The 23,485-nt window shown below is 40.1% G+C and overlaps 1 protein-coding gene across 1 annotated transcript in view; it reads left to right on the forward strand.

The window, feature by feature from the left end:
• Positions 1-1,931: 1,931 nt before the first annotated feature.
• Positions 1,932-23,485, forward strand: part of LOC117012735 (heparan sulfate glucosamine 3-O-sulfotransferase 3A1) — an 88,615-nt gene continuing 67,061 nt past the window's right edge. Inside the window, exon 1 of the mRNA XM_033089136.1 lies at positions 1,932-3,296. Within this exon, the coding sequence (XP_032945027.1) occupies positions 2,698-3,296 (599 nt within the window). The 5' untranslated portion in view covers positions 1,932-2,697. The remainder of the gene's footprint in view (positions 3,297-23,485) is intronic.

Consider the following 23,485-nt stretch of genomic DNA (forward strand, 5'->3'; position numbering starts at 1 on the left):
CATAATGTGTGTTTTTAATACCCACATAAAGGAGACACCTATGCTTGAAATGTGAAAGCATAAAAGCACAATATCCTACCATTTGGGAGCTAGAAGGGAGCTTGGAGACCTTCATTTTCAGGATGAGAAAACCGAGACACCTTTGTAAGCATTTATGGGATTGCATATGCTGTCACAATAACTTTAAAATGGTCTTTTTTTTTTCACCCTTTTTGTCTTCCTTCTGCAACACAGACTGAAATATCTAGAGAAAAACTTTAAAATATCCTGAAGCTCAAATTGGTATTAAACTTCAACTGGTTTGTCGATATCCAATTTTAGGACACAAAGAGGCATTAAAGCTTGGCAGGACTTGCTGTTCATCCTTGTAAAAGCCCATTGCTTTATGGCATCTGAATCTAATAAACCCATCGCTGGCTTGTAGAACAGGTTGGGATTGGTACTTCATAAACATGAAACCACGTCCTGCACTGAGTATTCATCTAGCGGGCACACATACGCCACTTCCACCCAACCAGAGTTAGGACCGCTTGGAAGCCACTTTTAGCCTCTGGAAGGCTAAAAAGGGCTTCCCTGACTTCCACTTCCACGGGCAACTAGAGTGCTGGAAACCAGGGGAGGAGGAGGTTGAAAAGTCCCAACACTAAGCAGCAGGAATGTCTCCTGAGTTTCCTGCAACACTGACGCTGCGCCTGCTGCGGGCCCTGGTTAGCACCCACAGTGGGCCCAGAAAGCTACCTCACAACTGGCAAGGATTGGTGTGCAGCGGCCCAGCTACCGCCCACATTGCGGGGCGTCCTGCCGAGACAAGAAAGCCAAGAAATCGGGGACAAATCGGATTGGAATAAAAACTACCTCATGCAGATTCCACGGGCCACCTCCCTCCATTAAACAGCAAGACGATTTGTATCCCTTCCTGACCTGCTCTCCCAGGAGCACAAGAAGAGGATATGGGGTCAGGGGAGGCAAGAGAGAGGAAACCGCCGTTTATGAAAGTACATTTAACTCCTTTACCGACACACACACGTACAAACAGCATTAAAAAAAATCCATAAAAAACTGGGCATAAGGATTTGAAATCTGAGCTGATATTATATATATATATGTATATATATATGTATATATACACACACACACACACATATATATATATATGTATATATATATGGTCTTAATTTCTTCCCTTGATTTATTTATTGGCTTATTTCCTAAGACGTTGCTCCTTTCTAGGTCCTGAGAAATTCCTGATCATCCTTAACTAATAATACAAGGGAAAACAATCAAAAGAAAAAACAAAACACTGCTGAGAGGAGACAAGCCTCTTCTGAAGGTCCGGCAGTGGACAGTTGAGTAGGTGCAAGTCGAGGCTGTTGCGGAGGAATTCAGTTTGCCCGAGACAAATGGGGGCGTGGCGTGCAGCGCGGTACTGGGAACTACAAGCAACAAAACTTCCAAAGGTCCGGGGAGGTGGCAGGGGGCGGGACGGGGGAAGGTAGGGACAGGGGCGGGAGGGAAGCCGAGCGCAGGGGACTTGGAGGGGGTCAGGGCTGCGAAGGGCTGAGCTGAGTTGGAGGGATTGGGAGTCCCTAATCCAGTGAGTGGCCCGCTGGGTGGAAGTCAGGCCCCCGGGGATCCGGCCGGCTCCAGCTGTCAGTCAGACAACCCGGGGGCCGCCGCAGCCCCCAGCTCGGCTCCAAACGCGCTAGGCTGCCGACCCGGGCAGAGGAATAGGGCGGAGTGGGGAAGGGGCGTCGCCCCAGTCGCCCCCGCCCTCTCCGATGTCATTGGGCAGTCGTTGCGGGGTCCGCGTCACCTTTTCTCCATCCCACCCCGCCCGCCCGGCTGCGCTTGTCTTTGGGCTGGTCCGGCCCGGGCCGTTGACGTCACCGCCAAGTTTGCTGCCCTAGGCACCCCACGTGTGGCGGCTGCGACGGCCTGGGAGGCGGCGGGGGAGCGCCTGAGAGCACAGTGGCCGCGGCCGCTGACAGGTCCCGCGCAGCCGGACTCTGCCACGCGACTCCCAGGTGGGGCGAGAGAGCACTTTGGAGCAGCAGGGAGCTCACCAAGAGGGGTGGACTGCTCGGCGCGGGCCTTCTGGCTCCCGCTTGTGCAGAGGGACTCCAGGGGACTTCGCCCGAGAGCCGAGAGGGCGCGCCCAGGCGGACCAGGGGAGCAAGGAAGCCGCGGCTGGGAGGCACGTTCGCTTGCCGCTATCTGGAGAGCACGGAGCTCTGCAGTCCCGGAGCGGCGCGTCCCCTCACCCGGACGGAGCGAGGGATGCACGGTCACTGAGCAGAGATTGGTGACGAGAGGTCGCTCGGGGCCGGCGCTGAGACGCACGCCTTCTCCACTGCCGCCAAGACTCCCATTTCTGCGAGTCTCAGGGGACTGGGGCGCCAAGCGCTGCCCCAAGCCTTGGAACTTGGCGAATCTAAGACGATGGTTTCTTAAGCACGGCACCACGTCCCTCTTCCTGTCCCCTCGATCGGAGGCAGGGATCCCTTGCAGGGCTCCCGGGATTCCGTCTCCCCGAGGAGCCCCGGCTGCCGCCTCCCGGGGCAGCTCGCACGGCCGCAGGGACGCACGGGCGATGCGGCCTCGGTCCAGCGCTCAGGCCTTCCTGGAGGATGTCATGGCACCTGGCGGAGTCCCGGCCTAGCATGGCCCGCGTGCTGCCCGACGTCGCCTCCGGCTAGGATGGCCCCTCCGGGCCCGGCCGGCGCCCACCCCACCTCCGCGGAGCCGCTGTCCCGCAGCATCTTCCGGAAGTTCTTGCTGATGCTCTGCTCCCTGCTCACGTCCCTTTACGTCTTCTACTGCCTGGCCGAACGCTGTCAGACCCTGTCGGGTCCCGTCGTGGGGCTGTCCGGCGGCGGCGAGGAGGCGGGGGCCCCTGGTCGCGGTGTCCTGGCCGAAGGCCCGAGGGAGCTGGCGGTGTGGCCCGCGGCGGCGCAGAGAAAACGCCTCCTGCAACTGCGGCAGTGGCGGAGGCGCCGGCGGCCCTCGCGGCGCGAAAGTGGCGAGGAGGCCGCCTGGGAAGAAGAGACCCCGGGGCTGGCCGGGGGTCCCGGCGGTTCCGGAGCCGGGAGCAGCGTGGCCGAGGCCCCTCCGGGGACCCTGGCGCTGCTGCTGGACGAAGGCAGCAAGCAGCTGCCGCAGGCCATCATCATCGGCGTGAAGAAGGGTGGCACGCGGGCACTGCTCGAGTTCCTGCGCGTGCACCCCGACGTGCGCGCCGTGGGCGCCGAGCCCCACTTCTTCGACCGCAGCTACGACAAGGGCCTCGCCTGGTACCGGTGAGTTTCCCCGCGCACAGGCGAGGGCAGGCAGAGCGCGGGTGTGTGTGTGTGTGTGTGTGTGTGTGTGTGTGTGTGTGTGTGTGTTTTGGGGTGCTTGAGAGGAACCATGGTGACCCCCAGTTCACCTCCCGGTTTCATGCAGAAGGCAAGGGGTCATCCGTTGTCCTTGACTTGAGGGTTCTCCTTCCCCACCATGCCTTGTTTCCAGGATAGTGGATGCTGGTGGGTGTGCGGGGTGCTTAATGATTTTTTTCTTTAGTCCTTGGGATACTCTTTCCCCCAAATAGCCAATTTCATCTTTTTCTTCTTTTCTGTGAGAGGATCCTTGTTGTTAGCTAAAGAAAAAAAATTGTCTCCTAAGTTAGAACCTGTTCATCAATTATGAGTATTAGGACCCCTTTCCCAAGGAAGCCTGTTTTTATTTCTTCTTTACCTTCTGGGCAATTCCCTGTAGTTAATGCAGTCTTTGCCATCAGGTATTTATTTACCTTGACCCTTTGCCAGATAATTGTCCTAGGTGGTAAGTAATATAGAGACTTCGTAAAAGTGTCAAGAACCAGAGTCTAGGTAGTTGGGAAATATATGTCGGAGCAAGTGCCAGCAACCAGTCACTGTTTCAAAGAAGGCTTCCTTGGTAATAACTTTCCCTGGGGGAGGGGGGAATGAGTTTTAGAACGTGTTTTCTATATTTGTACAGAAGAGTACCTTTTGTCTTCAGACTGGCAGAAACTTTCCCAAAACTCTTCAAACAATTCTCTTTAGAAATGGGGTAGCCAATTCAAAAAAAAAAAAAAAAAAAAGGAAGAAAAAGGGGAAATATAGAGACACTGGTTACATTGTAAAAAACCCTCCTAATACAGTTTAGGAAACAAGTCTGATTTAGATCTTAATCTTAAATTTGCCAGTCTTCTCAAATTTAGAACGCCTTTAATAATAGAATCAGCCAAACTCTAATAAATCCTAGTGTCACCTGGATTTTGTTTGCCATAAATTATTGGCCTTTTTTTCTTTACCCTGAGAACAAGGAAAAAATCACATGGCCAGAATTTTCCATTTTACAGTTTTATCTTGTTCTTTAAATGTGCAGTTTCCTTGTCATTTTAACTGAAACAATATTACAAAAGTTACCACACAATTTAAATATATTTCAAAAGCCCACTAAATCAACCATTCATCCCCAAAACAGAAATGGACATGATTTGACAAGTTTATTTACTTGAGGGGTCAAGCGTACCCTCAGATTGATTTCAGGAGCTGAATTTACAGTAACCCAACTCATGAGAAAACATTTGGTCCTAAAAGTTGAATTGAAACATTAAACACTTTTAAAACAGTAACTTTCCATTTGTTGGAAAGAAAAACAAACAACCTTCCTTAATATAGAAAATATATCATTTAAAATCATCAGCCACTTAAAAAATCCCCTTGTGTTTCTGTCATTTGTGTTGTATCCTCTGGGAAGTTCTTATAAAAATGACCTGTTGAATCTGGAAACAACAGGTCCTTCTTTTTAGCACAAAGGCAGCTCTGTTTTTTCCATCAAGGACACAAGAAAGAAGTGATTAAAGACCCCTAAAACTCTTATCTATAGCAGTTTGCATTGAATTCGGCCTCGTACAGTGTATAAGTGAACACATTTCAAGCCGACTGCCTGGAATATCTAAGACAATGTTTGGCTCTGAGGTGATATTATATGTGGTGAAATATTTTATATTAAAACCCTTTATTTTCATTTTACCAACTAGACTTTATTTCCACAAAGTAGGATGTTTTATTTTCATTCCAGAAATGAGAATTTGAGGGCACAGTATATCTAGAGACCTGGATCTTATTTTCCATGGACTTTCTGAGCTTGTGTAAAGAGAAGGAAGGTTTCAAGGTAACTAGAAACACAAGTATTGGGGGAAAAAAGAAAAAGAAAAGAAAAAAGTTATAAACATTTAGGTCACCCTCTCATTTGGAAACTGGATGCATGCTGTAAAGTAAATCTCTCTTTGGATTGTTTACTCCAGCAGAGGAGTTCTATAAAGCAATTTATGGTGGTTACAAAAATAACTGCACAGTAGACTTCATGGTTTGGTGAATTTAATTTTCTAAGTGTTGGAGCAATGTCTTTGTTTTACCATTTGCAATGGTTTCTTTATTGGATGCATAAATTTAAGTTTAACTCAATTACATAGAAAACTTTTATTTTTAAAAAAATCCAAGCTATGGATCCTGGATTATGCGATTATTTAATGAAATTTTGCCTCAGTTCTCTTTCATCTTGGCTCCGAAGTTGGAGTTTGACGTTTGTGAGAAAGATTGAAGACAACCTTGAAAAAGAAATCTCCACACAGAATGCCACTTAACTATTAAGTGCATTTTAGCTGCTTGTATTTAGTCAGTGTTTTAGAATAAGGGGTTCAGTTAAACTTTCTTGAGTCAGCCCAAAATTTCTAATATAGGATTTCTACCAGAGAGAGAGAGAGACAGAGACAGAGACAGAGAGACAGAGACAGAGACTGACTCAGTAGTTGCACCCTGAATGAATTCTGGAAGAGAGAAATCTGTATAATATCTTTTAGATGCTCTTTGACATGGGAGAATCATAAATGTCTAGCCTTGTTTTTTTGCCCAGTGTAATCTTGCAGTTTGCCATAATAGTTTGTTGTGGCACTGCCCCCTACTGTCCTGACAAAGGGAGAAATCTGTTGCTGTTCAAGAAGTTTGAGAAAATCCCTTGGAGAATGAGTTTGAGAGTTAGAAACGCCTGTTGCTGGGATGTTTCAATAAATTTCTCAGGCTGGGAAAAAAAATAAAGTACTTTATAAATTGCTTTCCAAGAACAGTGTAAACAACCATTTCTTTGAACAAATTTGTAGTAAAAGCAAAGAAAATGAATTTAAAATCTCTACAAATGAAATGTTTCTGATTGATTAAAGTGTCTTAATATTATTCTAAAATAAATGAAACAAAGGCAAATTTTAATATGCCAGGGAATTTATTAATTTTGATCATTAGGACACTTCAATGGAGTTTTCTAGATATGAAACTCCACCCTGATGGGGTTTAAAAAACATTCCACATTACTTAATTTAGCAGACATGATACCAGTACAACAAATGTCTGTGGCCTGCATGTCATGGGAAAGCAATCCTTGAGAATGAATAGTCTCCATTTCCATTGTATGTGTGGTATGGTGGGTTCATAAAGGAAAGCGGGGAATTGTTTCCTTGGCTTCTAAACTTTGAGATCTTTTCTAGAAGTCAACAAATGTTTCTACTGTAAGTACAAGAGCAGATGAGCTTAGAATTTAATAAGAAGCCCTCCATTCTCTGCCTGTGTATTTCTGCACCAACTAGAAGGTGCTCTATTTTTTCTCCTAAGACAAAAGATACCTATTGATGAAGTATTTAAATATATATATATATACATATATATATTCACACACATATATATTTATATATATATACATACACACACACATACACATATATATATATTTGGTTTCTGTAAAACTTTAATTTCATATTTTGGGACAAGATAGTATTTATTATCCGTTCTCTTATACTAGCACCTCTATTTCCTATGTTTTGATTTGTTTTCTTTAGTAAGACTGGACAGTTTCAGCTGAGTTCAGTATCACTTAAATTGTTACTCTATAGTGTCCAGGAAGATCAAAGATTACTTAGCTTGGTATTTAGGAGTTAATTCTTTCCTGATTTCATCAAAATTTGAAGTTTTCTGGCCTCTAACGATCATCGCCTGTTGTTCGAGTCCACCAGAGAGGCAAGCTGAACAGAGGAACTTTCGGTTCCTTTCCGGAGAAAGCAGCATTTCGTAGCAGCTGGGAGCAGCTGCAATGTACCTCCATGTGCAGTTTCCCACCCTCCTGAGCCACGAGGCCCTTCTGCATGAAGGGTTGGAAATGAAACTTGAGCCAAAGGAGCTGCAGAGTCTGGCCACCCATGCAAGGTCATATGGACTCAAGTCCAAAGAGGCCTCTCTGTCCTTAGAGCCGAGTTAAGAATATGGGGAAGGGACGAAGGGTGGGAGGAAAGCAGGGAGAAGTTGCTTTGGACCCTGAGTCTAGGGCACATGTTTACAGGGGAGACGGTTTAATTTTTCTCATTCACATAGTTGCCAGGAGCTCTCGCTGACAGGACACTCTCCATCCACTAGGAGGTTGTCAATGGCCCCTAAGAGAAGCCACAGAGCTGTCATTTTGTTTGCTGAATGTCTGAGCTCTGGGCTCATCATCCCAGTAGACCACCCAGCACATAAGTCAAACAGCCTCGTTCCTGCGTGTTCGTGCATTCGCGCACATGCATATACCCACACATACATGTGTGCAAGAACAGACACCTCGTAGGAGGGGAAACTGATGGAATTGGTAACAGTAAAGTTATTAAGTGGTTAGGGAACTTCTGAACAATATCAGACACCCAGGGTATGGAACGGGATTTGGGACTACTGAGTGCAGGCATTCAAAGCAATAACAACAACGAAACTTACATATATAGCCTGGACCTGGAATACCTCATGTGAGTGAATACTCCTTCATAACAATGAGATTTATAATGTGCAGATAGATTTTATGTGAAATGCATAGCCATCTGTGAGTGAAAATCCTCCACAATAATCTCCTGACCTCCCCTGGAAAAGGCAAAAAAACACTCTGGCCAAAATATTTGTTTCATATAAATAAGTCTGCTGATTGGTCAGGAAAGAGTATGTGCCAAATCAGTATTTTGGATGGGCCGTGGGAATGAAACAAGCCTGTGCAGTTAATGACAACAGGGGCTAACCTTACATAGACCTCGTGCTCACATCATGAGGAGAAGTGTGTCACAGAACAAGTAAACCTACTTGTTACAAACAGCGGAAAGCCTCATATCTCTAAGAGACACATTTGAACAGTTGCAAATTGCAGTTACCATCAGTCAAATTGCTGGGCCCGGTTGGGAATTTCTTATATACTTAGCACTTTTCCTTAGGGGACATCTTCCTCCACCAAGTAATAGTAACTTGACTGATAAAAAGTGTCATTTCTTGGTATGTTTCCCAATGAGATTAGACTCCACGCTTTTAGAAAATTTATTTCTGCTTAAGTGATGAGTTACAATTGTGAAAATGAGGTTTTTATTAAATATATGCCTTTAGTATGTAATCACAGGAAATTTCACCTAAGTAATATTTTAGCTCCCTAGCCTTTCCATTTATAAGAATGTCTTAAAAATGTTTGCACTTTAAATTTGATGCAGTTTAAAAATCTGTGCAGGGGATATTGAATCAAGTTAGTAAATAAACTTATGTGAAATCAGAACTTTGAGGAAACACCGAGTTCAGTGAGTTGAAGCATATTCCCAGTTTTTTGCATCCAATAATCACAACTTCTGATTTTTTTCATTATTCATGTAGTTGTGACTGTCATGCCTCTAACATTTACATTTTTCCTATGAACACTTGAGGAAAATATTCCAGAAGTTCAGATTTGGCTTGTTTCTGAAGATGACAGTAAATGTGAAAAAGAAAAGGGGAAGTATTTATTAAGAATGAAGTTTAGTAACTGACAGTAGGCTTGTGATATTCGTACAAAGGTTAAAAAAACAAAATGCTATTATTCATTGACTCTTGAGAGCAGCCCACTTTGAAAGTGACATGTAGCGCCACCTAGTGGGAGGGAGAGTCAGCAAGGATACGGAATGGCTAAACTTTAGAAACCTCAACATAATCAGAGTACATTTGCAGTCTGAATTTTTTTAAAAAGGTGGGAGCGGTCTGTTTTTGTTTTGTTTGTTCGTATACAGAGAACAAACTGGTGGTCGCCAGAAGAAGGGGGCTTGGGGAGCTGGTTGGAATAGGTGAAAGGATTAAGAAATAATTGGTAGTTGGTAGTTACAAAACGGTCATGGGGATGTAAATGAACTATAGCATAGAGAATATAGTCAATAATGTTGCAACAACCATGTACAGTGCCAGGTGGGTACTAGACTAATCAGGGGGGGTCACTGCATAAATTATACTAATGTCTAACCACTATGTTGTACATCTGAAATTAATGTAAAAGAATACTGAATGTCAACTTTAACTGAAAAAATAAGTAATTTTTTAAAAGGCGGGGAGATTGTATTAGGTAGCATTTACAGCAAGTAAGATCTTCTTAGTGTGGCTGAGCTGCTCTTTAACTCTCTGCCTGAGCTCACTTCTTTTAGGTAGGGAGTTTATTCTTTGGAGAGAAATAAAAGAGACTTGCCTTCATAGTAAATCTGAAAAACACGATATAAATGATTAGGAGATTTATATTAGAAATGCACATGACTGAAAGGAATGCCGTATGCCCCAGATTAGTTTTGTTAGTGTGTTTTGCCTCTGTTTCTGAAAGCCAGCTTCAAATAAAAATACTTCCAGATGATTTTATTTCAACATGCAGCCTTATTCCTTCCCCTGTGTTGTACAGACTCTGGAGGAGGGTCCCATGATTCTTAACAGGCAGCACACAGAAGCCTGTTTAACCCTTAATGCACCTGAGATACACTATTGAAGACCCTACTCACGTGCGACAATTTCATAGGAAGGTGCCTTTAGGGTTCCAACAGGAGAGACCTTCCTGGGACTACAGTCCAGTACCTAGGGAGGGTGGACTGGGGGAGCGGGGTGGTGGTCAGGTGAAAAGCAAGGCAGAAAAAAGGGAAAAATAAGAAGGTTACTGTGGAGGAACCTAGCAGACACCATCTTAGCCAAGTGGTAAGGTTAACATCGCCTTGTTATCACATGGAGATCATGTACGCCTGGGTGCAATGAGGTGGGAAATTCTTCCCTGAATCCATGACTTCACGCTAATCACGAGAAAACATTAGACCAACCCAAATAGAGGGCCATCTACAAAATACCTGACCAGTATTCTTCAAAAATGTCAAGATCATGAAAAACAAAGTAAGACTGATAAACTGGCACAGATGGGAGGAGATAGAAGAGACTAATCACTGAGTAAATTAAGTTTACTGGTGACTGGATTCTAAAGCAGAAAACGTGCGTTCATAGAAAAACTGGAGAAATGTGAATAATGTGGGTGGCCTAGTTAATAGTATTATACTGACGTTAATTTCTTGGTTTCGATCATTGTACTAGGATTATGTAAGATGATAACAAAAGGAAAAACAGCAAAGAAGGCAGCTAATGGCACCAAGGATATGGGCTCCTACTGACGTATTCCACTGTGTCAGCTCCCTCTTATTCTGTGTTTCTTCTTTCCCCTCCCTCTGAAGGACCCCAGCACAGGCCTGCCAGCTTCCCCTCCACTGCCAGCACCTGTTGTTTCCAGACATGCTGAGCTCTCCCTCAGCTGATTTCATAATAAAATTGGCTCATGGCTTCCCTCCTACTCTCTTGCCCCTGAAACAAGCACAGAGACAATTTTGTTTTTCTTTCTTTCTCTTTTTTATGGCTGGCAAATGTAAAGTGAAGAAGGTGTAAAAAGTTGCCCACCCTTGACTGAATCCCTCTCGTTCCGGAGAGAAACTTTGATGTAAATGACAGGTTTTTGAGCACACAAAGAACTGAAGTAGGAGTCAGAGGAAAATCAGACTTGGGCATCTGGCTTTTTTGCTACAGACGTAGGAGGAGCAGTTGTCAAGGGTCGGGAAGCTGGTTATGGGGTGAAGAGATGTGTTCATAGCTATGGATGCTCCTTATGCCTAAGGAAAGCAGTCCAGGTTTTCTGGGTCAGCTTACATACTCTGCTTACTTGACCTTGTGCTTTAATCTTTGGTTTAGATGCTATGACTGATGAGACCAGCCTTAGGAGCAAAATAGACCTGGAGCAATCGCGGGGTTAAAGGATGAGGGAGAAAGATATATCCATGCTCTAGAGCACTGCAGGACCAGGACATCCTGGGTGGTTCTTCCTGTTGAAACTGCTAACCCCGGGATGCCAGTCTTATCAGACTTAAAAGTTCCTGTCTAGGTGGCATGCTGGCATTTTCTGCTTCTGTTTTTAAACACACAGTTGTGCATCTGAGAGTCTGGTGTAATAGAGTAATGAAAATATGACTTGAAACATTTCCTTTGATATTTTTAACGACTGCAAAAATAGTTTTATCCATATTCCATTTTTACTTAAGCAAAACAAAACAATACACAAGCTACATCTTGAGACTCAAAGAAGTTAGCAGTATTTCCTCTTAATTGTTGATCCAATTTATCTTTATTAGATCTGTGTTATGAACTGTTTCATGCAAAGCACAGGCTACCAATGCTTAAGTAGATACAAATAATTTCTGTAATTTAAAACGCCAAGTTATTTGGCGTTTTTCCCATCTTAGTTGGTATACACTTTTCTCCATGCGATTTGAACCATTTTTAAAATAGCAAAGTATTTGAACCCTGCAATGTACATTTGATAAAAATCTATCATTTTAGTCTCTGTGTTATTCATTTCTGCCCTGATTTTTGTTATTTCCTTCCTTTACTAACTTTAGGCTTCAATTTTTCTTCTTTTTCTGGTTTCTTAAGGGATTAAGTTAGGTTGTTTATTTGAAATGTTTCTCTTTTTTTTTTTTGTAACATAGGCATTAATTAGTATCATTTTAAACTTCCGTCTGCAGAAGTGCTTTTGCTGCATCACATAAGTTTTGATGTGTTGTGTTGCCATTTTTATTTGTCTCCAGATATTTTTTTATTTCCCTTTTGATTTTTTTCTTTGACTCATTGTTCAGGAGTGGATTGTTCAATCTCTGTATATGTGTGAATTTTCCAATTTTTCTCTTTTTACTGATTTCTAGTTTCATACCATTGTGATCAGAAAAGATATTTGATATGATTTCAGTCTCCTTAAATGTGTTACGACTTGTTTTGTGGCCCAGCATATGATATATCCTAGAGAATGTTCTGTGTGCAGTTGAGAGGAATGTGCATTCTGCTGCTGTGGGATAGAATGTTCTGTGTATGTATGTTAGGTCCATCTGATCTAAAGCATAATTCAAGCTTAATGTTTCCTTTGTGATTTTCTCTCTGGGTGATGTGTCATTTTAGACATGTAATAGTGGCTACATTTGTTAAGCCCTTACTGTGTGCTGGATGATGCTGCATAATCTGCTGCACATAGTCTGGATATTGCATAGTCTGGATTAACATTATTAAGTAGGTTCTATCACTTATCGTCTTTTATAGATCAGGAAACAGAGGTTCAAAAAGGTGAAGTAACTTGCTTAAGGTCATATAGCCAAGTAAATACCTGAACTAGTGCTGGGCCCAGATCCACCCACATCCGGTATGCAAATGCTTCACCATGACAATATTCTATCATAGTCTCTGACAGAATCACCCATGTGTGGTCCCTGCCTAAATAGCAAGCTATCAGTGGCTCAGATATGGTAGAGATTGAAAGGCTGCCCCATGTGATTAAATGACTTGGATATGTTTGATTCTGGCTGTTGAACCTTCAGTTAAAAAACAAGGTAACATATCAACATATGGTTGAAAAGTGAATTTTTACAAGTATTTCATAAATCTCCTGTGTGCAATCCTAATTGGCCTATATAGAATAATTAAAGCTATCTCTGTTTTCTATGTAATTCTTCTTTTTTTTTTTTTTTTTTTTTTTTAGAAGATATCTGATCACAGAACTCGTCCTACTGAGTATATCAGAAATCCTGGGCCACTCAATTGATCCCTCCCCCCCCATCCATTAAAATATAACAATAACAATGAAAAAAACTCAACTATTAATTGGTCCACATGAGCAAATTTCCTTCTTCTAAACAGCTACATGAGGAAGCCAGTATATTATCAGAAATATAATCAGACAGCTGCTCACTACTCCTGGAATTGAGGCAAGGTGAGTTGGTGGCTGTGTTCCTTTGCTGTTATCATCAACAACTCCATGTTCCCTTTTGACTGTAGGAATCCTCCAACCAGGCACTCACTTTGAACATGACTGAGTCATTGCCAAAGTCCATCTTTCTCACTCTTCTGTATTTGTACTTTTTGACTGACACTTTTTTTTTTATTCTTTAGACATTTTGATACTACCAATCATGGTAGTATTTGTTATCCATTTGTTACCTCCAAACGCTATCCTGTCTATCTTCATTATTATTGTTATTAATAATTTCCATCTAATTGATTTCTGCCAGCTGGTCATTATTAGTGCCAAGCCCTTTACTATAGTGGTCAGGTTATTGCTGCATCAGACGTAGCTGTTGATTTGAACTTCCTTTTGTTCTAGCCAGATAGAATCATAAATTGTAAGGATGTGGGAATTAAAAGGTATCTTAGAGAGTGTCTTCTACATGTGAAGAAACTGAGGTTAAGCCAAAAACGTGGTCTCAGGATTTCTAATTCCTAGGGTACAATTCTAAAAACTGCAATTGGGAAACATTTGCATGCTCTGGATTACATAAATTTAATTTCAGAGGATTTGCACCAATGACAAAAAAATATTCCAGAGAATGGAACAAGTTATAGCATTATATTTTTCTCTTCCCAGAATTGGTGAATTAAAGCACTGAATTGCATTGGGTCAGTGTTCAATTCGTGTTTAAATTTCTGGTTTTCATCTGAGATGTTTTCCCCAATATTTTGATGCTTATAGATTTTGGAACCTTACAAGGCCTATGGATCCTTGTAAGTAATTTGTGTTTTATGGTTGTTGCCTGCTTGTAAAAGATTAGTGGGAGAAATCCGAGTACAGACAGGAAAAGTTTGCTTTTTCTCTCTTGAGTGTTCAGAGTAGGAAGTAATCAATCAAATTATGGGAATAAAATTCCTTTTCCCTTTTTCAGAGTTCTTACTTGGATTAGCTCTCTCCTTTCAATAGGAAATATCAAAGTTGCCAGGCTGCTTTGAATGACAAAGTCAAAAACGATGTGTTTGTTACGGTCATAAATCTTTGCAGATTCTCATTAAGTTCAGGTATTTAAAAAGGGAACTGGATTAAGCTGCAACTAAAGTTACATTCCCAGAGCTAACTGCTACCCTCATCACCTTTCTTAAATGAAGCCATGTTTGCTCTGGATGTTTTGAAAAGTTCTGGCAGTAGGAAAACGCTGCAGCAATGAAGTGATTTCATTTCACAAACACAGCTTTTAAGTAAACAAAAACTGGCATCTTTCTTTTTTTAATTTCCTGGTGGACTCTAATTATTCTTATAGTTTCTTTCATCAAATGTTGTGGGTGTTTGTTTTTTTGTTGCTGTTGTTTTTTTTTTTTTTTGGTTTTTTTTTTTTTTTTTAGAAATAAAGGCCACTTGTTTTTCTTTCTAATGAGATCTTACTCTTTCTTCTTGGTGTAGGAGGACTTGGTATTATAACAGTATTTGTTAAAAATGCTTTTCCCAAAGCCAGAGGGTCTACTAGAATGCCCAGCTAGGGTTTAATGATGGAAAGAAAACAAATTGGATCTGTTTTATATTTACATGGGGGGGAAGTTGTGGGGAGTTAATGCTTGTGATAAAAATTCTTGGGATTTTCAGGTGCATTTTTCCTGTGGCAAAGGATGGCAAGTTGGAAGCAAACATTGGAGAAACTGTTTTTCAGCTCCAGCTGGTGTTTACCAAGACAGAAAGTGGACTCATTATTGCCATGTCCTGTGATTTTTTAAATAATCTTGGAGTACTTGTTAAAAATGAAAACATATTGGGAAATAATTCATATATTAAAAACCCAAACCAAATCTAAAACAAAATAAAATTCTGTATGGATGAAGCAAAGCAATCTTATCAAAGGTAAATGGTTGCTAGTTTATAACGTATGGCTTATGGTGAAGACCAGAGCTGGACAATAAAAAGCTGGTATACCAAGAAGTTTTTAAACTGTGAATCATAATACATTAATGTAAAATAAAATCAATTATTATTTTTTAAATGGAAGGGGCTGTAATAGGATAAAATAGGACAATGCACCCCATATAGCCAGCAAGACAAATACTATCTTGACAAACTTGGTTCAGTTATTTACGTGTGTGTGCACATGCAGAAACAGTTGGATGTAAAATGTATTTGTTATAATGGATCTCAATATCAAAAATTTGAAAACCACTGGCTAGTGTGAGCAGAAGTCCTGTTCAAAAAGACTGAAATGAATATACTTCAGGATTCCTTGAGAAATTAAGTGTGAGCATTCTATGCTATGGATTCAGTCTTTTTCAACCGTGTATCTCCAGGGCCTGGGTCTGTACCTGTCACATAATAGATTCACTATTTGGTTAATGAAAAAAAAATTAAAATGATCCTTAGGGCAGACGTCAGCATTTTTTTTCTGGAAAGGGCCAGAAAGTAACCATTTTAAGCTTCGTGGGTCATGTGGTCTCCGTCACAACTATTCAACTTTGCTTTTATAGTGGGAAAGCAGGCTTAGACATTATGTAAATGAATGTGCATGGCTATGTTCCAATAAAACTTTATTTACCAACACAGGTCTTTGGCTCACTGGTCATAGTTTGCAGACTTTGAAGGTAGACTCAAGGCTTCCAATATGTCCCTTGATTTTCTATTACTTATCTTGTTACTCTCAGGTGAGTATCTACCACCAACATTCATGGCAGGTGTGAATGCAGGAGGTAGGTGAATACCCTCCCACCAGAGATGCAACTCAGAAATAACAGAGCTCCTTGCAGCTATGTGAGAAGGGAGTGGTCATTCCCGGAACTGCATGGCAGTGACCGTGGGAAGTTTTGAAATCTGCAGTTGTTTGGGATGATGGCATTTCATGTAAAGGTGATTATACGCTCCACTACAAACATTGTATTTTGGAAAAGACATCACATAAACACAAATCAAAGCAGTCTTTGGTCATTTTTTAAAAAATCTTAATAATCCATTTTGATGTTTCCTTGACTTTGCATTTGAGTGCATGTTTAATTTATAGATCTTCCTCTGCTTCTCCATTTTTTTCCTTTTGTCTTTTGGATGCCTGGGATTCTGTGAAGCATTTGGAAGGAGTAATAGGAGACACAATGGGGTAATACTTCATCATCTGACCTCTCTTCTGAGAAATAATCCCACACATGGTTTAATTCAACAGTCTGCCTTGGCAAGTGAGGAGTGAGCCATCAAGTTCAATCAAAGCACAAGGAGAGATCATGAACGATTAGTAAATGGCGTGTTTAGAGAGTTTGGACTTTATTCTAGATCAGCATTATCCAATAGAAATGTAACGAGAGCCGCATATGTCATTTTCAATTTTCTAGCAGCCACCTTAAAAGAGTAAGAGTGAAGAGGTGAAATTCATTTTAATACTATTTTAATTTAAGCCAGTATACCTGATATATTGTGTCAACATGCAATCAAAAATAAAACATTATCAAGGAGACATTTTGCGTTTTTCATACAAAATATTATAGATCTAGTATGCATTATATGTCTGCAGCATGTCTCAATTCTGAGGAGCCACATTTCAAGTGTTTAATAGCCCCAAGAGGCCAATGGCTACCATATTGGACAGCACTGCCGTAGAGGCAGGGGCTGGAGAATGCGTGTTGAAGGCCTTCTTCCAGTAGAGGACTGATTCCGCAGACCTCTCGTTCTGCTGTGGACACCTTATCCTAGGTGGCATGTGAAGGGTAGAGGATGCGTACTGAGCTGTAAGGCTATTGAGGAACCTAAAAGAAAGACAAGGGAGGCTTGAACTAGAGCAGTGCAATAGCCATAGGGTGTGGGGGGAAGATTCGTCAGCCATTTTGGTAATAAGAATTATAAAACTTTCTCTGGAATGCCAGCAGTGAGGAAAGGAGCAGAGTGGGAAATATGTCTAGCTCAGGTGTATTAATAGTAACTGTGACTGTGATAGGGAACATAGAAGGAAATAACAGGTATCAAGGAGAACATACATCTTTGTTTCAGACAAGTGAATTGGAAAGTGCATTGGGGTTAGCTGGAGCTCACGAATAAGGCTAGGCTTCAGAGCCATCGTAAGGCATGAGTGTTCAGGGTGTGCCAGTAGTCACCACAGTTGCGATGTGAAAGTGTGTAGCAGAACATAAGGAGAGGGTGGAAGGAGAGCAGGAGCAGAAAACCATGTTTCTATTCTTGCCCCAAAGGGAGAAAGTTTCCATAGGTTATGCCATGCTTGCAGAATTGTTCAGAGGGAACTGTATTGATGTCTATAATTTACTTTGAAATGTATTAAAATGATAAGATGAATTGATGGATGGTTAGAGGGATGGAGAGGTATTTGATGATAAAAATATAGAAAAATATATATTTAGAATTTAGTTGGTGGGTAAATAGGTGTTGTACAATTCTTTTCAATTTTTGCCATGTTTAACATTTCCGTAATAAAATGTTGGCGCTAGTGGGGAGAAGATGGTTTCAAGGTCCGTGTTAGCAAAAGCTACCGAAGGGGTGGCTAAGTACAAGACAAAAGAATGTTTGTCTTGTCAGTTAAGAAATTGTTGGTGACTTGGAGACCAGATGGACTATTGTGGTCTGACAGAAGCCAGCCAGCAATGGGTTGATGAGTAAATGGAAATGCTTCAGAAGAGACAGGGGGTGTAATGAACTTCACCCTTGTGTCTCTCTAATCTGTGTTGTTCTCTCTCTACTGGACTTGCGTCGACGAACAGGTTCCTCGTACTTGATTTAAGACCATCATGTCTAGTCATCCATGTAAATAAAACTTCCTTATATGAAAGGAGAGTTTAAAATGTGTTTAGTATGTTTTGGTCCTGGCTACTGCATTCGTATGTCCTGTTTTCTGTTCTGATGTGGTTGCACATGCATGGTGAATTGATCAACAGCTTTTTTTATCAGAAGATTTTAACCAGGTCTTTTTTGTAATTTTGAATTGAAGATTGTGCTCTTTGGATGGATGCTAAGGTGTCCAACATTCATTACTGAACGCAAGTAGTGTCTGCTATGCCTTAATGTTGTTGAAAATTTTGGTAAAAACATAGTGGCTCTTTTTAAAGGCCGTGCTGCACCAGCCTATGTTAAGTAAACTCCATCGCAAGTGTGGCAAGAAAAAATAAACTTGCTTTAAGAATCTCCACCGTGTTGAACCTCATTTGAAAGTTCCATGAGAGAATGGAGAAATTTAAATGTTTTGTGTTCTTTCTCTCACCAGAATTAAAATTAAAAAAAAAAAAGTTTCCACTATGTAATATTCTTTCACCAGTGACATATTCTTATTTCTTCTCCGTGAATACCAAATAGCAAACATTCTTTGTTATGCTCCTGAGACTTTCCTCTCTCCTCTCTGGAAATTTGGTGATGATCACAAAATACTGTAAAAAGAAAGAAGAAAAAGAAAGAAACCTGAGAAAACCAAACTATTTATTGCAATTTATTCTTTTACTAACTCACAAATTTATTGCTCATGACAAAAAAAGAAAATAAATCGTAGTGTTTTATTATTTATTTATTTATTTATTTATTATTAGTTTAAGGTGTACAAAACAAAGTGGTAACCCCCCTCCCCCAATCTATTGCCCCTCTGACATCGTATTGTAGTGTTTTATTTCTCACTTAGTTTATGGTAACAATTTCTCTCCAGTATGTTGAAGCTCACAGAGAAAGGACTTAGAGGACGTTTCAAGCTGAAAATTGCTTAAATAAGGGGACTTTCTGTATCTAAAGTTCCTGAACTATTTTCATGGTATCTATCTAGAGTTAGTATTTGAATATTGCAAATAATGAATCCATTTCACCATGATTGTCCTTTCTAGTCTACTAAGAAATCTAAGGTGGGCGTTTAATAGCATGATGACAGGTGAAGGGGGATTCGTTTGGAGAGTATTGAGGGAGGAAGAGGGGAGAGTAAGAGAAGTCCAGAGAATAGAAGAATTAAAAAGCTATCAGGCTTACATTTACACAAATAACTGCATTTTCACTTTACTCATCTATTATCCTTATTAAAACAAAGCCAGCTGTCATGTCACCCTCTGTATATGTGTGACAGAACTTTGAAAAGTTCTGTTGTATGACCAGAACTCGGCATAATTGCAGCAGAGGAGAAAGTAGGAAACTAGAGGGGAAGTGAAAGAGAAAGCAGCTTCAGAGGGCCACCAATAAAGGGGTGAAGAGACCCACATGCTGCAGAGTTGGACGTTAAAGCAGTTTCAGATTGTGTTTGTGGTAAACCTTGATATCTTCAGCGGATATCTCTGGAGACTTTTGTGAGTCCTGACATTCTCAGATGTGGAAATGTTCATGCCTTCTCCTCCACATCTGTCTTCCTGGTCAGGTCCTTTCCATGGCTGTGGGTTGCCAATATATTTCCTCAGACCCTAAATTTATTGCCTTTTCGGTTTCCACCATAATTTTGTTCATATGATCTTTTTTGAAAAGAAACATTTCCCCACATTTGTGAAGACTGAATAACTATACCATCTTCACAGGAATTCGAATTATCTGCCTCTGTAAAATTAACAAATGACAGAATCTCATGAACTGCAGTCTCCTTACTCACTATCAGAGTGACGGCCTGCACTACTCTGTATGACAATGCTAGCTGAAAAATAAGTCATTTGGAAAGATATGACAATATTTAAAATACGTCTTCTTATAATAGATTATTGATTTCTCAGGGAAAGGAAGCATGAAAATCATTAATCAAATGATCTAATGGCTGAGCAGTGCTATGCAAATGTAAAAGATGATTATTATGAAATGCTTAGAAATCCATTGGACATTAAATGTCTCATTCCATGTGCAACCCCTAAATTGTTTAGCACACTACATCGATGGATAGATTATATTTCAACTGTCTTCTTGCAAGCATGTTTCCCCTTCATTTATAAAAAGGAAAATAAGTAATAGTTCATGTAAAGAGTTCTGTTAGTGTATTGGCTTGAACATGTGACTTATGTATACCTATTATCATAATATGCCAGCACAGTTTTAAAGGCTTGGGTGAAATCATTGCCCTTCAAAACAGGAAGTTCTTAAAGATTGGATAATTAGATATGCAAGCAATTTCAATATATTGATTTGGACGTCTGACTTACGAGTACCTATTATCAGAATTTTGTAGAACATACTAGCTCAGTTTTGAAAGCTTGGGCAAAATTATTTTTCTGAAAACAGAAAGTTCTTTTTCTTCCTCCCTAAGGCCTCTAAAAACCTGAACTATTGAACTCAGATTTGAGTAATGATGTACTATACTTTGCCAAATGAGTCGTTTCCCCTTTTATAACATCCATCAGAAAAAAGGAAGTGTTCAGCTGGACAAACTGTTTCCCAGGAAAGACCTTTTTTTGTGTTTGTTTAAGTCAAGGTAATTTTAAAATAAAGGAAAACTTCAAAATGTTCTCAAGTGACATTTAGGAAATAAAACGTTTGAGTCTGTGGGTTATATTCTATTGGCGCAGAGATGCTAAGACAGTAGTTAAAGAAAAGAAGTGTCTTCCATAATCAGAGGAAAGTAATTTGGACTGTTTAACAGCATATGTTCACATAAAAGTGACAGAAATAAGAGGTGTTTCACATATTTGCAGTTTTCTTAGATACAATCACAACAAAATATAAAATGTGTTTTAAACATACTTTTGTAATTGTAAAATATTTAGGCTCAGGATGGTGTGACTGGATTTATTTCATTATATTCAGTTCAATGCCTGTTTGAAATTCATGGAGTTTGTACCAAATCTCAACCCTCTGGGAACTGAGCTTGTTTATTCTTATCCAAAATAAAGTACCTTATTACTAAGAAAAAAGTACACTATCATAAAAATCTCATTATTGGCATTAGACATGACCGCTAGGTCATTTAGTCTAATACTTATTTGATAGACCAAAGTTCATTAAAATAGTTTCATAGCTATTCTAGTCATTAAATAATTCTTTTGAGATATATCTTCAAAACACTGACATAACATAGCATATTTGTAGAGTAAAATATTTGTCAGTCTATTGCTTCTCTTGCCTACTGGTTGCCAAGCAGATTCACATTTATTTATTCTATATTCATGTCACTAGTTGTTTTGAGACAGGAGATCAGAGTATGTAGACAACTTTAGAAATACAATTTTATTAACTCATATTAAAGTTTATTAGGAACACAATACAGTTAGTTTTGCTATAATGCTTGTTTTGAAAAAAAGTGAAATTGTTCCAGGGAATTAATACAAGGTGTGATCAAACAATACGGTGAATGTTTAAATAAAAACAACTTATTACAGTAAAAGACACATTGCCATTAATCCCCCTCAAAATACACCCCCTTACTTTGAACACACTTATCGCATCACCCTTGCAACTTTCTGAAGCAGTTCTGGAAGTCCTCTTTCGTGAGTGTCTTTAGTTGCTCTTTCATGGCTGCCTCGATGTCCTGAATCGATTCAAAATGTTTACCTTTCGTAGTCATTTTGACTTTGGGGAAGAGCCAGGAGTCGCACGGTGCCAGATCCAGTGAATAAGGTGGATGAAGATACACCATAATGTTTTTATTTGACAGATTGCCATACCAGAAACGATGTGTGACACGGAGCGTTGTCATGATGGAGGATGAAGTAGATACTCACAAAAGTGGACTTCCAGAACTGCTTCAGAAAGTGGCAAGAATGATGGGATAAGTGTTTGAACTGAGGAGGAATATTTTGAGGGGGATTAATGGCAATGTGTCTTTTACTTTAATAAATATTTTTTTATATTTCTTGATCATGCTTAGTATATTATGAAATCATTTGAGCATAAGGTGAATTTTGCATTTGTTTATGTGTATTTTCATCCACCAAAAACACTAGATGAATGTGGAAAACTGTACCCAGCTGAACCCAGCCATGTAAGAAAAAACACACACACACTCACACACACACACACACACACACACACGTGCGCACACAGGCGCCTCAAATATCTACCAGCTAACTCAGTTCACTGCAAGTTCCGAGTCATACCCATGCATGTCTGATGTACGGCTTTAGGTCGCATTTTAGATAACCCTTCTTCCACCACACTAACTCACAAGCAGTCCTCCCAATGCCTACTTTTACAAGAAAATTTTAGGGCTTTATCAAGGTTAAGTGTCATATTGTAGTATTTATGAATTTCATAACCATTTAAGGTGTGTAACACTATGCTACTATTGTTATAAGGTTCTTACCTTTTAAAACATGTGCCACTGAGGAAGTTTTTGCATGTTGTTCCCTAACTCCATTTTCCCCATAAGCCCTGTGATTTTTATTGTGCGATTTTATACAGTGAGATAATTTTAAGAATGCGTGTTTTGGAGTTTTAGCACAATCAGCTGTATATAATTTACTAATCATTTAGCCTTTAAGTACTTTTTAATTTGGGGCTATTATCAGTAGTACTTTGATGGATATCTTTGTTTGTAATGCTATTTGTTATATTCAATACAAGCTGTTTAGACTGTATTCCCAGAAATAGAATCATAAGGTCAAAGGCTATGAACATTTCATGCATATTGCTAAATTGATTTCCACAATGATTGTATGAATTTATACTCCCAACAGTATTGTACAGATAGAAATGTGATAACGTTTCCATGATTGTGAAATAACAAAGGGAAAATTTCACTTGAATGGGAAAATATGTCCTATTACACAAATGCTTTAATTTTTTCTTTTTTTAAGAAGCACAATCCTGGGCATCTGGATATTTTAATGTATATAGTTGTGTGATATAGTCAGAGTCTTCAGCTTATCTAATATGAAAATGTTTTTCTAGGTATTTCAACATTAGACAGCTCCATGTTGCTCATACATTTTGTATATTTTATGTAAATGGAAAATTTGGAAATCAGAATAATGGAAAATCAGTTTTAATTTTAATACATGAAATAATTCAAATAATTGCCATACTTTCAAATAATTATTTTTATTGACAGGGTATGTGTAATTCCTTTTACCTAAGTATGACTTTGTTATTAAAGTGCTTTGGTGTCACACTAAAAATCTAATTGTTATTTACTCATTCATTAGATAGAGCCAAGTCCCTTTCTCGTGCCAGGCACTGCTCTAGGCACTGGGTCTAAATAGGAGGAGAGACTGTGGGACTCAGGCTCTAGATTGGATAGAGTTAAAGCCTTGATTGAGGAAGGCATCGCTCTCCAAATACCACTATGGATAACTCTGGCTTTCAAAGGTTTTTTACTATTGCATGGATTTTTGTTGTCTGGATGTGCCATAAGTCACTTAAGCACTTCTTACTGTTCAATGTCTAACTTGATTCCAATATTTCGCTATGACAAACAAAATTGCAGTGGACGCCTTATAACTAAATCTTGACTGTTCATCCATGATTA

This window comes from Rhinolophus ferrumequinum, chromosome 21 (assembly GCF_004115265.2).
Source record: "Rhinolophus ferrumequinum isolate MPI-CBG mRhiFer1 chromosome 21, mRhiFer1_v1.p, whole genome shotgun sequence".
NCBI lineage: Eukaryota > Metazoa > Chordata > Mammalia > Chiroptera > Rhinolophidae > Rhinolophus > Rhinolophus ferrumequinum.